The 13,670-nt window shown below is 43.0% G+C and overlaps 1 protein-coding gene across 1 annotated transcript; it reads left to right on the top strand.

The window, feature by feature from the left end:
* Positions 1-1,289: 1,289 nt before the first annotated feature.
* Positions 1,290-2,222, top strand: LOC122106180 (olfactory receptor 8S1-like). The gene has a single exon (XM_042677483.1). It carries the CDS (start codon positions 1,290-1,292, stop codon positions 2,220-2,222), a length of 933 nt encoding a protein of 310 aa, XP_042533417.1.
* The last annotated feature ends 11,448 nt before the right edge of the window (positions 2,223-13,670 follow it).

The following is a 13,670-nucleotide window of genomic DNA, read 5'->3' as shown; positions in this document are numbered from 1 at the left end:
TCTTCTATTTGATGTAAACATGGCATCAAATCATACACATTGTCATAAACAGATCTCTAAGTAATAAACTGGGAATAAATTTCAGACCTGAAATACTTCCTGGAAGTATGGTTATAACTCAGTGGTAGTGTGTTTTGACTAGCACATTTAAGATTCTCAGTTCGATCCTCAGCCCTACAAGTAAACAAAAAAGGGTTGGCTGAAATGCTTCATAGAATTTCTATAAGAATAATCAAAGACAGTGAGAAAATGTTCTGCATAGAAAAAATATACAAATTGCATTATTTATTACCAAGAGTATTTGGATTATCTTGAACAAGGAGTCTAAAGAGAGGAAAACAGATTTGGAACCACCATGGCATATAAGTAATTTAATGGTCTTTGAAACTAATGAGAATATAGGTTTCTGACATTAGAACATACAATAAAAAACTCAATAAATGTGTAAGGGACCTAACTTTTTTTTTAATTTTTGTTATGTGTATACAGGTCCTGGGGCTTTACCTCAGGACCTGAGCCTATCTGTAAGTTTTTGTGCTCAAGGCTGCAGTCTACCACTAGAGCCACAGCTCTACTTCCAGCTTTTGGGTAGTTAATTGGGGATAAGAGTCTCACAGACTTTCCTGCCTGGACTGGCTTCCAACTTAAATTCTCACATCTCAGCCTCCTGAGTAGCTAGTATTTCAGGCATAAATCACTACAACCCGGATAAAATTGTTTTGTTTTTTCAGTAGAAAGAACAAGTTTATTTTAAAGTAAAAGTAGGATATAGACTATGTAGAGACAAGGGCTCTAAATATGGGAGTTCCTACAATACTATTTATGAAGGAGGGAATTGTCTGAAATACATAAAGACTTTGGGAAAAGCATGTTGCCAGTGTGAAAGTATAAAACTCCGAGCTATACTAGGAGCAACTTTGCACTGATACCTCCCAAGTTCTAATAGAACAAGAGAAAATGCAGGAGAGACACATTGATGCCATAAAGAATGAGGAAAATCAAGCACAGTGCTTGTGGCCCACACCTGCAATCCTAGCTACTCAGGAGGCTGAGAATCTGCAGATTATAGTTCAAAGTCAGCCCAAGCAGGAAAGTCTGTGAGACTTTGATCTCTAATTAACCACCAGAAAACCAGAAGTAGAGCTGTGGCTCAAAGTGGTAGAGCTCTAGCTTCGCCTGAAGAGCTTAGGGACAGCACCTGGGCCCTGAATTCAAGCCCTACAACCCACCAAATAAAAGGAGGAAAATCATCAATAATCTATTTTATCCCAAGGAAACATCATCCACGAATGGCCTGGAAGAACCACAGCTCTATCACTGAGTTTATTTTCACCGGGCTGTCTGATGACCCCCACATCGAGGCTCTGCTCTTTGTGCTCTTCCTGGCCATTTATCTCCTGACCATGATGGGCAACCTGATGCTGCTGCTGGTGATCAAAGCTGACTCCCACCTCCACACCCCCATGTACTTCTTCTTGAGTAATCTCTCTTTTATAGATCTCTGCTTCTCCTCAGTCACCCTGCCCAAGCTCCTAGAAGACTTCCTGTCTGACAAGAAAACCATCTCAGTAGAGGGCTGCCTGACTCAAGTCTTCTTTGTCTTCTTCTCTTCGGGAACAGAAGCCTGCCTGCTCTCCGTGATGGCCTATGACCGCTATGCTGCCATCTGTCACCCACTGCATTATGGCCAGGTGATGAGCAGTGGGCTGTGTATGCGGCTGGTGCTAGTCTCGTGGGGTGTGGCTTCCCTCAATGCGCTCATCATCGTACTCTTGGCTGTCAGTCTGGACTTCTGTGAGGCCCGGACCATCCATCACTACACTTGTGAGCTGCCTGCTCTCTTCCCTCTGTCTTGTTCAGATATCTCCGTTGCTGTTAATATCCTGCTGGGGGCCAGCTTAATGCATGGGCTTGGCACCTTTATCCCAATCTTTTTCTCCTATGCCCGTATTGTCTCCACCATCTTAAGGATCAGCACCACCACAGGCAGAAGCAAAGCCTTCTCCACATGCTCCTCCCACCTCATCGCAGTCACCTTGTTCTTTGGTTCGGGTTTTCTTTGCTATCTTATGCCCCCCTCTGGTGGCTTCCTGAATTTGCTCTTTTCTCTGCAGTACAGCGCAGTCACACCCATGCTGAATCCTCTCATCTACAGCCTGAAAAACAAGGAGGTGAAGGCCGCCGTCAACAGAACAGTGAGGAAATATCTGAGTTTTAGTTAGTGTACTGAGACAGTTCCTAACCATGATATAAAGACTGTGTGTGTGTGTGTGTGTGTGTGTGTGTGTGTGTGTGTGTTTGAACTCAGAGACTAGGCGCTGTCCCTGCGCTTTTCTGCTCAAGGCTGACACTGTACCACTTTTGAGCTGTAGCTTCACTTCTAGCTCTTTTTGGTGCTTAATTGGAGATAAAAATTTCATGGGCTTTCCTGCCCATGCAGTCTAGCAATTTTTTTCTCATCCTAAAAATGAAAATAAAATACTAATCCTCCCTCAACTTCACTGGCTTCAGCCAGTCTCTCTTCTAGCTTTAATGTCATGCTCACAGCAAATAAAAAAATAAAAATAAATAGTCATGAGCCAGGTGCCAGTGGCTCCTACCTGTAATCATAGCTACTCAGGAAGCTGAGATCTGAGGATCATGACTCAAAGCCAACTTGGGCAGGAAAGTCTATGAGACCACCAAAATGGTGGAAATGAAGCTGTGACTCAAGTGATAGAACACTAGCCTTGAGGAGGAAAAAGGAAAAAGAAAAAGCTCAGAAACAGCCCCCAAACCCTGAATTCCAGCCCCAGGACTAGCAAAATAAAATGAAATTGAATAAATAGTCATGCTCATTTATTTATAAACTATTAATCCGCTTCCCAGACACTGTCTAGTTACAACAATTATTATAGATATATCCCGTGTCTTCACTCAGTGTCTAAGATGAATGACAGATGGATAAACTGATAACCTTACCATAACAATGGAACTTCAATTTCTAACTCTGCACAGGGCACCACAGAGCTCAGTAGGTAAATGTTAACATGGCCTGGGAGGAAGTTTACCCAAAGTAGTGAGAGTATAATCATAAGACATGATCCTGCAGTGGTGTCTCTGGGTTCTTTAGGCCTGTACTTCTGTGACCGACTCAATGTGACATTTATTATTGGTGGAAGAAGAACAGTACAATACTGGAATTTGAACTCCAGGCCTGCATACCATCCCTGAGCTTTTGTGCTCAAATTGGGCACTCTACTACTTGAGACACAGCTCCATTTCTGGCTTTTTGGGAGTTGACTGGAGATAAGACTCTCACAACTTTCCTGCTTCAGACTGGCTTCCAACTGTGATCCCCAGATCTCAGCCCCCTAAGTAGCTGGGATTACAGGTGTGAGCCACTAGAAACCAGGCCATTTGCAGTTTCTCCTGCTGTTCCTACAATTCTGTCCTTGGGAGCCTCTGTATTTTACATGTTTTCCTGGCCTTAATTTAGTTCCCTCTGTAGACTCAATCATCACCTATATGGTAATGACTCCTTAATCTATAAACATCACATATATCAAGAATAATGTATATAAAATCAAGTACATTTTTCATACTTCCACAAAAATATTATTTATTAAAATATCTACTCTGGAAATGGTGCTGTGACTCAAGTGGTAGAGCGCTAGCCTTGAGCTGAAGAGCTGAGGGACATCACCCAGGTCCAAGTTCAGGCCCCATGACCAAAAAAAAAAAAAACTAAACTAAAATATCTACTATGAATCAAACACTGAATAAAATCTATATTCACAGTGCTGCCTCCAAGTCATTTTCTCACAAATAACTGTGACACTATCACAGTCATTAGGCACAAACCACTTATCTGGTGGTATAAATAGAATTGTCAATATCAGAAAATTTTATCACATGAAAATCATGCTTTGCCACCCAGTATCATTTTCACAAATCACTTTTATTTCCTCACTCAAAATAAATGACCAAAAAATTATAAGATTTTCAAGCATAGTTTAGTCCTGACTACATTTGTAAGGAAGGCAATAGTAATAGGAGTTTGAACTCAGGGCTTTGAGCTTGCTAGGCTAAATTTGATGTTACTGAGCCATGCCCTCAGCCCTAGTTTCTACTGATTCTTTTTAGGATAAGGTTTCACTTCCCACCTGGGCATGCTTCTGATGGTAGATCCACCTAGTCCAGGCTTCCCACTGTCTCTGGGACCACAGATGCTCAGTCTTGGCCTCACATGTAGTTTTGGCTAACAGATACACGATACTGCACCCAGCTATGGATTGAACTTCTCTTCCCAAGCTGCTGGCCTTGAATTGTGGTCCTGTGGCTCAAACAATAGAGTACTTGCCTTGAGCTGAAGAGCTCAGGGACAGTGCCCAGGCCCAGAGTTCAAGCCCCACAACCAACAACAAAAAAAAAGTAAGGTCTCATCTTAGTCTCCCAAATATCTAGGGTTACAGAAGTTAGCCACTATTGTTGTTCTTGTTGTTGTTATTTGGGTCTTAATTTGTGTTGTTGTTGTTTGTCAGTACAATATTCCTACTTGGAACTTTATACTTTCTTTTTTTGGGGGGGGGGGTCCGGTCATGGGGCCTGAACTCTGGGCCTGGGCGCTGTCCCTCAGCTCTTCAGCTCAAGGCTAGCGCTCTACCACTTGAGCCACAGTGCCACTTCCGGCTTTTTTTTCTGCTTATGTGGTGCTGAGGAATCGAACCCAGGGCCTCATGCATGCAAGGCAAGCGCTCTACCACTGAGCCACCTTCCCAACCCTGGAACTTTATACTTTCTAGGCAAGTTTTGTACCATTTGAGCCAGGCCTTCAACCTTATATAAATATAAAGACATAAACAAATGTGATTAAGAAGAACTGCTTTGTATTGACTGGGGCTTGAGAAGATGTATATGACGCCCTCACACACCTTTTCTCTTTTCCCGGTCTCTCACTAGAACTTCAGGAAATTCCATACTGCTCAGTCAGGAAGATAGTGTGTGGCACAGGTTGGAAGTGTGGTCTTGAACTCAGGACCTTGCACTCTCACTTGGCTTGCTTGCTCATGGCTAGAACTCCATGACTTAAGTCATACTTCCAGCCTGGCATCTTTCTGGCTAATTGGAGATGAAGTCCCACAAGCTTTTTCTGCCTGGGGCTGCTTTGAACCAAAATCTTCCATATCTCAGCTTCCTGATTAGGTAGGATTACAGGTATAAACAAGCAGCACCCAGCTTCAAGATGGCTTTTATTCCTCACCAAATAATATCAAGACCTAAACCACCAGAAGGGTTAAAGATTCTTGTGTTATTTACATCCATGGTCTATTAGACATTGGGGGTCCATCCAGGAGCGACACATTCCAAACTCTTCAGAAGTCATAGCAGATGGGTCTCTATTACAAAAAAATATGTTTGTTTCCTAGAATTGAGATATTTATTTGCTGCAAGCCACCATTTCTATTCAGATGTAGTAGTGCAGACCTATAATTGCAGCTACTCAGGAGGTAGAAGTAAGAGGATCACAAGTTTAAGGGCAAGCTAGTGAGACTTTATCTCAAAAAACAATGATAATAGTAATAATAATAATAATACAAATGAAAGGATTGGAAGCATGATACCAGTGAAGAAAGAGAAGGAAGGAAGGAAGGAAGGAGGGAGGGAGGGAGGGAGGGAAGGAGGGAGGGAGGAAGGAAGGAAGGAAGGAAGGAAGGAAGGAACGAAGGAAGGAACGAAGGAAGGAACGAAGGAAGGCTGTAATCCTAGCTACTCAGGAGGCTGAGATCTGAGGATCATGGTTCAAAGCCAGGCAAGCAGGAAAGGCCATGGGACTCTTATCTCCAATTAATCACTAGAAAACAGGAAATGATACTGTGGTTCAAAATGATAGAATGCCAGCCTTGAGCAAAAGAGCTCAGGGACAGTGCCCAGGCCCCAAGTTCAAGCCTCGTGACCAAAAAGGGGGGGAAAAAAGCCTATTTACTCCTAAGAGGGTTTAGACCGATGATGAGAAACATACTTTTTTTTTGTTTTAGAAACTCATCTCTCTCAGTACCTAAGACTCATTTCTTATTGAAGAAGTGGTGAATATAAATTTGTATTGAATTTGCATCACTTGACATTAATTAAGAGCACAGTATCCTCTGTTTCTAATGCAAACCTCATTACAATGTTGGTTACTAAAAGCCAGGCCTGGTGACAGAGCCTGTAATCCCAGCACTTGGGAGGCTGAGGCAAGAAGATTGTAAATTTAAAGCAAGCCTGGGCTACATAGTAATGACTGTTCTCTGCCTCAAATAATAAGATACTGTTTTTAATTTTAGACCTTTTCACTAAATAGCTGAATTATTTCTGCTTTAATAAACTAGACAAATAATTCATTAGCAGGGCTCATGCCTCTAGTCCCAGCCATTCAGGAAGCTGATATCTGAGTATTGCAAGTCAAAATTAGCCTGGCCAGGAAATTCTGTGAGACTCTTATTTCCAATCCACTATCAAATTCTAGAAGTAGAGTTGTGACTCAAATGGTAGAGTGCCAGCCTTGAATGAAAAAGCAAAAAGACAGAGCCCAGATCCGGAGTTCAAACCCTAATACTAGCGCGCGCGCACACACACACACACACACACACACACACACACACACACACAGAGAGAGAAATAGTAGCCCGGCACCACTGGTTCATGCCTGTAATCCTAGCTACTCAGGAGGTTGAGATCTGAGGATCATCGTTCAAAGCCAGCCCAGGCAGGAAAACCTGTGAGACTCTCGGCTCCAATAAACCACCAGAAAACCAGAAATGGTGCTGTGGCTCAAGTGGTAGAGCGCTAGTCTTGAGCTGAAGAGCTGAGAGACAGCACCCAAGCCCAGAGTTCAAGCCCCATGCCAAAAAAAAAAAAAAGAAACTCAAATATACATTAGACAATGACATGGTGTCAGTAAAATATGTCACAGCTCTGCTCCCTTGTGAATTCCTAAAGGATAAGGTTCCTCTATGCTTTGTGAGGAAAATACGTTGGTTTTCTGAGAGTAATTTTTGTGTAAATCCCTTTCTTTATCTTCCCTTTTAGTACCACTCCAAAGCCTTGCAGGGAGGGGGTGGGGAGAGAGGAGAAGAAGGAAACTTTTCCAGACCTTAAGTCAGAGACTTCAAACACTGCCCTAATGACAATCAGTCCCCAGTGCCTCAAAGTTGAACTTTTCAGCTAACTAGAAACCACGGGATTTGTGAATACAGAACTTGGCTCCAGGCTGTAACTTGGGGGAATGCAAGCACTGGTCCAGCTTCTCCCAGGTGCCTCTGTCAGCCCAGCTGACCTTCCAATTGGCTCACCAAGAAAAGTCTTGAGTGACACTCGCAAAGGAATAGTCAAAATCACAGAAGAAATAAAGAAGAGATAGGACATCACCGCACCTGCTATTACCTGAGAAAGTTTGCACGGCTGTTGTTCAGAATTATGAGCTGTGTTGGAGAAAATGTTCTTCATATCCAGTGCTTCCAGAGCTCCTGTTATTCTAACGTCATTTGCCCGTTGAGATCAAAGAGGAAAGCTTATCTGCTCTTTCAAGCATCCAACTCCTGCTGTTGAGAGTCTTTACTGAGATTTTACCTCTGATATGTCTGTCCTGATGGGAAAGACAGAGCCTGTGCAGTCATCTCCTTCAAGAATGGTAAGAACCTCTCTGCTTTCCTGGTGTTCCCCTGTATTTGCCTGTGAAGCTGTGTACATGTTTCAATTCTCCTGCTCATCTTCTATTCATTCTGCCCTCCTCTTCCTTCATCCCTTAGCTACAGATAGAAACATTCCATTCCAGGGCAGAAACATTCCATTCCAGGGCAGATATCTATCCCCTCTATGGGACCTTCTGTGTTTCCAAATGGTGCATTTGTGCCAACAGCCTTGGATAGACAGGAAGGTCTTTATTCACTCTGCTTAACCCTGAGGACACTATGCCTAAAAGCCAGGGTAGAAAGCTTTATATGGCTCAAAGATAGCAGAAAGCTATCACCTGCAATCTAATGAGACTATCAGAAATAAAATATTGGATTGTTGGAGTTTATTTCCTTTTGGGGTTGGAGGAGGGGTACAGTACTAGGGCTTGAACTCAGGGACTTGAGCTCTTGCTTGTCTTTTTACTCAAAGCTGGTACTCTATCACTTGAGCCACACCTCCACTTCTGGCTTTCTGCTAGGTAACTGGAGATAAGAGTTTCTCAGATTTGTCTACCTAGGCTGGCTTCAAACCTCAATCCTCAGATCTCAGCTTCCTAATTAACTAGGATGACAGGCATGAGCTACTGGCATCTGGTTTGGGTGTTTATTTCTTATTCTCTAGCTTTCCCAGAACTGCAACCAGGGGAACTGCAATGAAGTCTTTCTACTATTGAAACCACCTTCCAATCTACTCACCATGGAGACACAGAGCAGTGTGGGGGAGTAGAAGGGAGATCAGCTCTGAGAAAAACCACCCAACCCCTGTTTCCAATGCTGAGACCTGATCCTTCCCCATATCTGCACCTTCCACTTTGCATCTGGGGTCTGTGTGTTAACCCTCAGCCCCAGAATCCGCTTGCCACCTTGTCTAGACTGGCCTTCTACATGCACACTTCCCTCCTCTCTTCATTCCAAGAGTATCTTTAGCAGAAGTGAAGAAATGAAGCTAGGGTCAGTGCCTCACACCTGTAATACTAACTACACAAGAGTCTGCAATATGAGGGTAGAAGTTCAAAGCCAGCCTGTGCAAGAAAACCCATGAGACTAATTCAATTAACCACCAAAAAGCCAAAAGTAGAGCTGTAGTTCAAGTGTTAGAGCACTAGCCTTAAGTGAAAAAGCTCAGGGACAGTGCCAGCCCTAAGTTCAAGCCTCAGTCTCACCACACACACACACACACACACACACACACACACACACACACACACACACACACACACACAGTATAAGAAATGTATTTTGTACCTAAAATATATCCCATTTTATAGAAACCTGTTGTCAGGGGTTGGGAAGATGGCTCAGTGGTAGAGCGCTTGCCTTGCTATGCCTGAGGCCCTGGGTTCAATTCCTCAGCGCCACATAAGCAAAAAGAAAAAAACCAGAAGTGGCGCTTTGGCTCAAGTGTCAGAGCGCTAGCCTTGAGCTGAAGAGCTGAGGAACAGCGCCCAGGCCCAGAGTTCAGGCCCCACGACCAGACCCCCCCCCCCAAAAAAAGAGAAAGAAACCTGTTATCAAATAGCTAACCCTTTGGACAAGCTCAATTACTACCTTTATGAGAGCTGTTCTTTGGGCGTGGTTCTTTGTTTTTGTTTTGTTTTGTTTTGCTTTTTTTAGTCATTCGTGGAACTTGAACTCAGAGCCTGGGCACTGACCATGAGCCTTTCTTCTCAAGACTAGCACTCTATTACTTTGAACTACAGCTCGACTTCCAGTTTTCTGGTGGTTAGTTGGAGATAAGAGTCTCACAGACTTTCCTGCTAGGCTGGCTTTGAACCACAATCCTCAGACCTCAGCTTCCTGAGTAGCTAGGATTACAGGCATGAGCCATCAGCACCCAGCTGTGTTTGATTCTTAATCAGTGAAATAAATCTGTGATTTTCTGTATTAATAACTGATTTGGGGAAGATGTTTATTTCAGTGAACTTTCTAAGAGCCATAAAAGCATAGATATACTTTGTCTCTTTGTAAAAGAAAATCAAGTATAAAGCTGCCATAAAGTGTCTGGGTTGGCAGAATGGTGACACAAGATGTTTATCTAAAACAAGCTGAAATCCTCATTATACTTCTCCTACCCCTCTGTCATCAACATCCTTGTCTTTCTCTGTAGTTTTTCCCTCTTCTAACCCCATATTCAAAATCTGGAATAATCTTTCATACCTCAGGATTAACTGAATCCTTTCTGATGAGAGACTAAGGGTTTGACTTGCTTTATTCTTAATTGATCTAGGGTATAATTGAAAACAGTCGATATTGGTTGTTAGAAATTTCAGACATTTATTGGAGGTGCTGCTAAGGTGGGAGGGTGGGAAGTCCTTCCCTGTGATAACTTGTAAAATCAAAGGAAAGAAGTACTGCTCCCTTCTTTCACACAAAATGTGGATACAGAGCAGGACAGAAAGGTATTCTCCAAAAAAATGTTACAAGGCTGTAAATATGACAGCTTTGAGCCCCAATGGACAATGTATCCATAAATTCTCCTTATGAAAGTAGAAGAATGAAAGACATTTTGGGGATAGCATTATCCATAAAAATAAATTATCACCACCCAGCACCAGTGGCTTATGCCTGTAATTATACCTACTCAAGAGGTTTAGAATCATGGTTCAAAGCCAGCTCAGGCAGGAAAGTCTGTGAGACATTTATTGCCAAGTAGCCACCAAAAAGCCAGAAGTGGAGCTATGGCTCAAATGACAGAGCACCAACCTTAAGGGGAAAAAAAGCTCAATAAACAGTGCCCAGCCCCTGAGTTCAAGCCTCAAGACTGGCACAAAACAATCTTGCTATGCACATATCTTTGGAGAAAATTGATTTTTTTGTTTTGTTTTGTTTTTTGTTTTTGTCAGCCGTGGGGCCTGAACTCTGGGCCTGGGTACTGTCCCTCAGCTCTTCAGCTCAAGGGTACCACTCTACCACTAGAGCCATAGCGCCACTTCCGGCATTTTCTGCTTACATGGTGCTGAGGAATAGAACTCAGGGCCTCATGCATGCAAGGTAAGCACTCTACCACTGAGCCACCTTCCCAGCCCTGAAAATAGTTTTTATTTACCATTTGACTTTGACTTTATTTATATGTATTTCAAATAAAGTATTAGCATTCAACAGTATTCACCTTTTATCCCCACAGGGTCCCCAAAAGTAATGTCTCCAGCTGGCTGTGCTTCATCATCACTGGGTCTCAACTTTCATTCTACTGTCACACAAAGTCAAGCATTTCCCTGTTTGTCCAAGAATACAGGTAACCTAGACTTAGCTGTAAGGTAGACCTGAACTTGGGCTAATGGATTTATTAATGGGATCAGAATGTAACCGTCTCTTGATGAGTTAACATCTTACAGATTGCTGCAAAACTGCAAGGATCAGAATCAGAGTTGTCTAAATCAGAAATATTAAACCTTCTCTCTGGGAACAGCTTGTGGAGATCAAACAAAAGCAGAATAATGATAAATCTGACTAAAAATGACAAGTGAAACAGAAGTCTTCACATAAGAAGAAGAATTACTACAAAGACCCATCAATAAGGGTTTTTAGTTATTTTAAGTACAATATCATCATTCACCCACACTATTCATAATCCTGGTCCTAGTTTATACCTAGAATAAGAGGATGCAAGAAGGTTTCAAAATAAAACTATAAGATGACAAGTGGCAGTGGCTCATGAATGTAATCTTAGCTACTCAGAAAGCTGATATTTGAGGATCACAGTTCAAAGCCAGCCCAGGCACAAAAGACTGTGAGACTGTTATCTCCAGTTAACCAGCCAGAAATGGTGGAAATGGTGTGGCTCAAGTGGTAGAATACTAGCCTTGGTCAAAAAAGCTAGGGACAGTGTCCAGGCCCTCCTTGAGTGCCAGGATACACACACACACACACACACACACACACACACACACACACACACACACAATAACAAGCTAATAGGTGATGGTAAAAAGCCCACAGAAGTTTGAATTAATGGAATCAGGGTATTTCTTGTGCATGACAGCACAGAAAGAAATAGGCCTGTTAGGCTCAGAGGTAAACAGAATGACAGATGAGAAAGAACTCTGAATATAAAGTAAGAAAAAAATGTTAATTACCAAACTGATACTTTGGCATCATAAGCAGAGATGACTATGTCATTTATTTTCTGGTTCCTTTGCTTTTGTCAACATGCAAAATATCCTTGAATGTCCAACTTCTTCTTTATGTTGGTGGTACCAGGGCTTAGTTTTTTGTGGTTCTGGTTTTTTTGTTTGTTTGTTTGTTTGTTTTCTCAAGGCTGTCCCTCAGCTCCTCAGCTCAAGGCTAGCTCTCTACCACTTGAGCCACACTTCCACTTTCAGATTTTTGATAGTTAATTGGAGATAAGAGTGTCACAGATTCTCCTGCCTGGGCTTGTTTTGAGACTTAATCCTCAGATCTCAGCCTTCTAAACAGCTAACATTACAGGCATGCGCCACTGGTACCCAGCAATACCCAACTGCTTATAAGAAAAGTGGGGGGGGGGGGCTGGGAAGGTGGCTCAGTGGTAGAGCGCTTGCCTTGCATGCCTGATACCCTGGGTTCGATTCCTCAGCACCACATAAGGAAAAAGAAAAAAGCCGGAAGTGGCACTGTGGCTCAAGTGGTAGAGCACTGGCCTTGAGCTGAATAGCTGAGGGACAGCGCCCAGACCCAGAGTTCAGGCCCCACTACCGGACCCCCAAAAAAAAAATGGGGATAAAACTCCTTATCCCTTAGCTAAGAATTTCCTGATAATTCTCACTGAATTTTCTTAAGGGAAGCTCAGAAAGAAGTTGAGGAAAATGCTCTGTGAATACTAAGGTCCTATTAAAGTTAAATGTGCTGTAAAGTAAGGAGCAAGGACACATCATGACTTCCATAGGCACTGGGCATATTCCTTTTATGGTCCTGGTTTCCATCTTAAAAATTAATGGTGCAGTAATTCTCAGCTGGAATCACAGCTAGCCAGCAGGTGAAAATCAGAAGGCTAATGGTCCAAGGCCAGTCTGACCAGAAGTTTTCTAAGACTCAAGCAGTAAGCAGGATAGGATACCATGCCTGTTATCCCAGCTACCCAGAAGGAGGAGGATCACAGTCCAGGCAACCCAGGTAAAACTGCAAATCCTTATTGGAAAAATAACTTCAGCGGGCTGGGAAGGTGGCTCAGTGGTAGAATGCTTGCCTGGCATGCACGAGGCCCTGAGTTCGATTCCTCAGCACCACATTAAGGAGACAAAGCCGGAAGTGGCACTGTGGCTCAAGTGGTAGAGCGTTGGCGTTGAGCTGGCATGCTGAGGGACAGTGCCCAGGCTCAGAGTTCAGGCCCCACAACCGACAAAAAAAAAAACAAAAACACTTCATTATAATGGGTAGGGAGAGTAGCTATAGGGGTAGAGCGACCTGCCTAGCAAACATAAGACTCTTGAGTTCAAACCCTGGCACTGTCAATGAAATAGATGAAATCTAGTCAGATTACATTCATTGTTTTCTGCTAACCCTTCAAGAAATGAATATATTTCCATCAGTTGCAGAAGAAATGTGGCTCTAGTTACTGATGCTCACTGCTGGTATGGAGCTGGATGAATTTAGACCCAAATATAAAATTAAGAAATTAAGGAAGCTGGCCGCTAGTGGGTTATGCCTGTCATCATAGCTACTCAGGAGGCTGAGATCTGAGGATCATGGTTCAAAGCCAGCCAGAGCAGGAAAGCCTGTGAGACTCTTATCTCCAATAAACTACTCAGAAAACTGGAAGTGGCTCTGTGGCTCAAGTGGTAGAGTGCTCGCCTTGAGCTGAGGAGTCTAGGGACAGTGCCTGGGCCCAGAGTTCAAGCCCAACAACCGACAAAAAAAAAGAAAGAAAGAAAGAAAGAAATTAAGGAGAACTGTGAGAAAGGTATGACATTGTGCAAAAGGAAATGTACTCTTTTTTTTTTGCCGGTCATGGGCCTGAACTCTGGGTCTGGGCGCTGTCCCTCAGCCCTTCAGCTCAAG

Source organism: Dipodomys spectabilis, unplaced genomic scaffold (assembly GCF_019054845.1).
Source record: "Dipodomys spectabilis isolate Male_0828 unplaced genomic scaffold, ASM1905484v1 ptg000039l, whole genome shotgun sequence".
Taxonomy (NCBI): domain Eukaryota; kingdom Metazoa; phylum Chordata; class Mammalia; order Rodentia; family Heteromyidae; genus Dipodomys; species Dipodomys spectabilis.
Note: the sequence above shows the minus strand (reverse complement) of the source record. Positions and strands in the feature narration are given on the sequence as shown.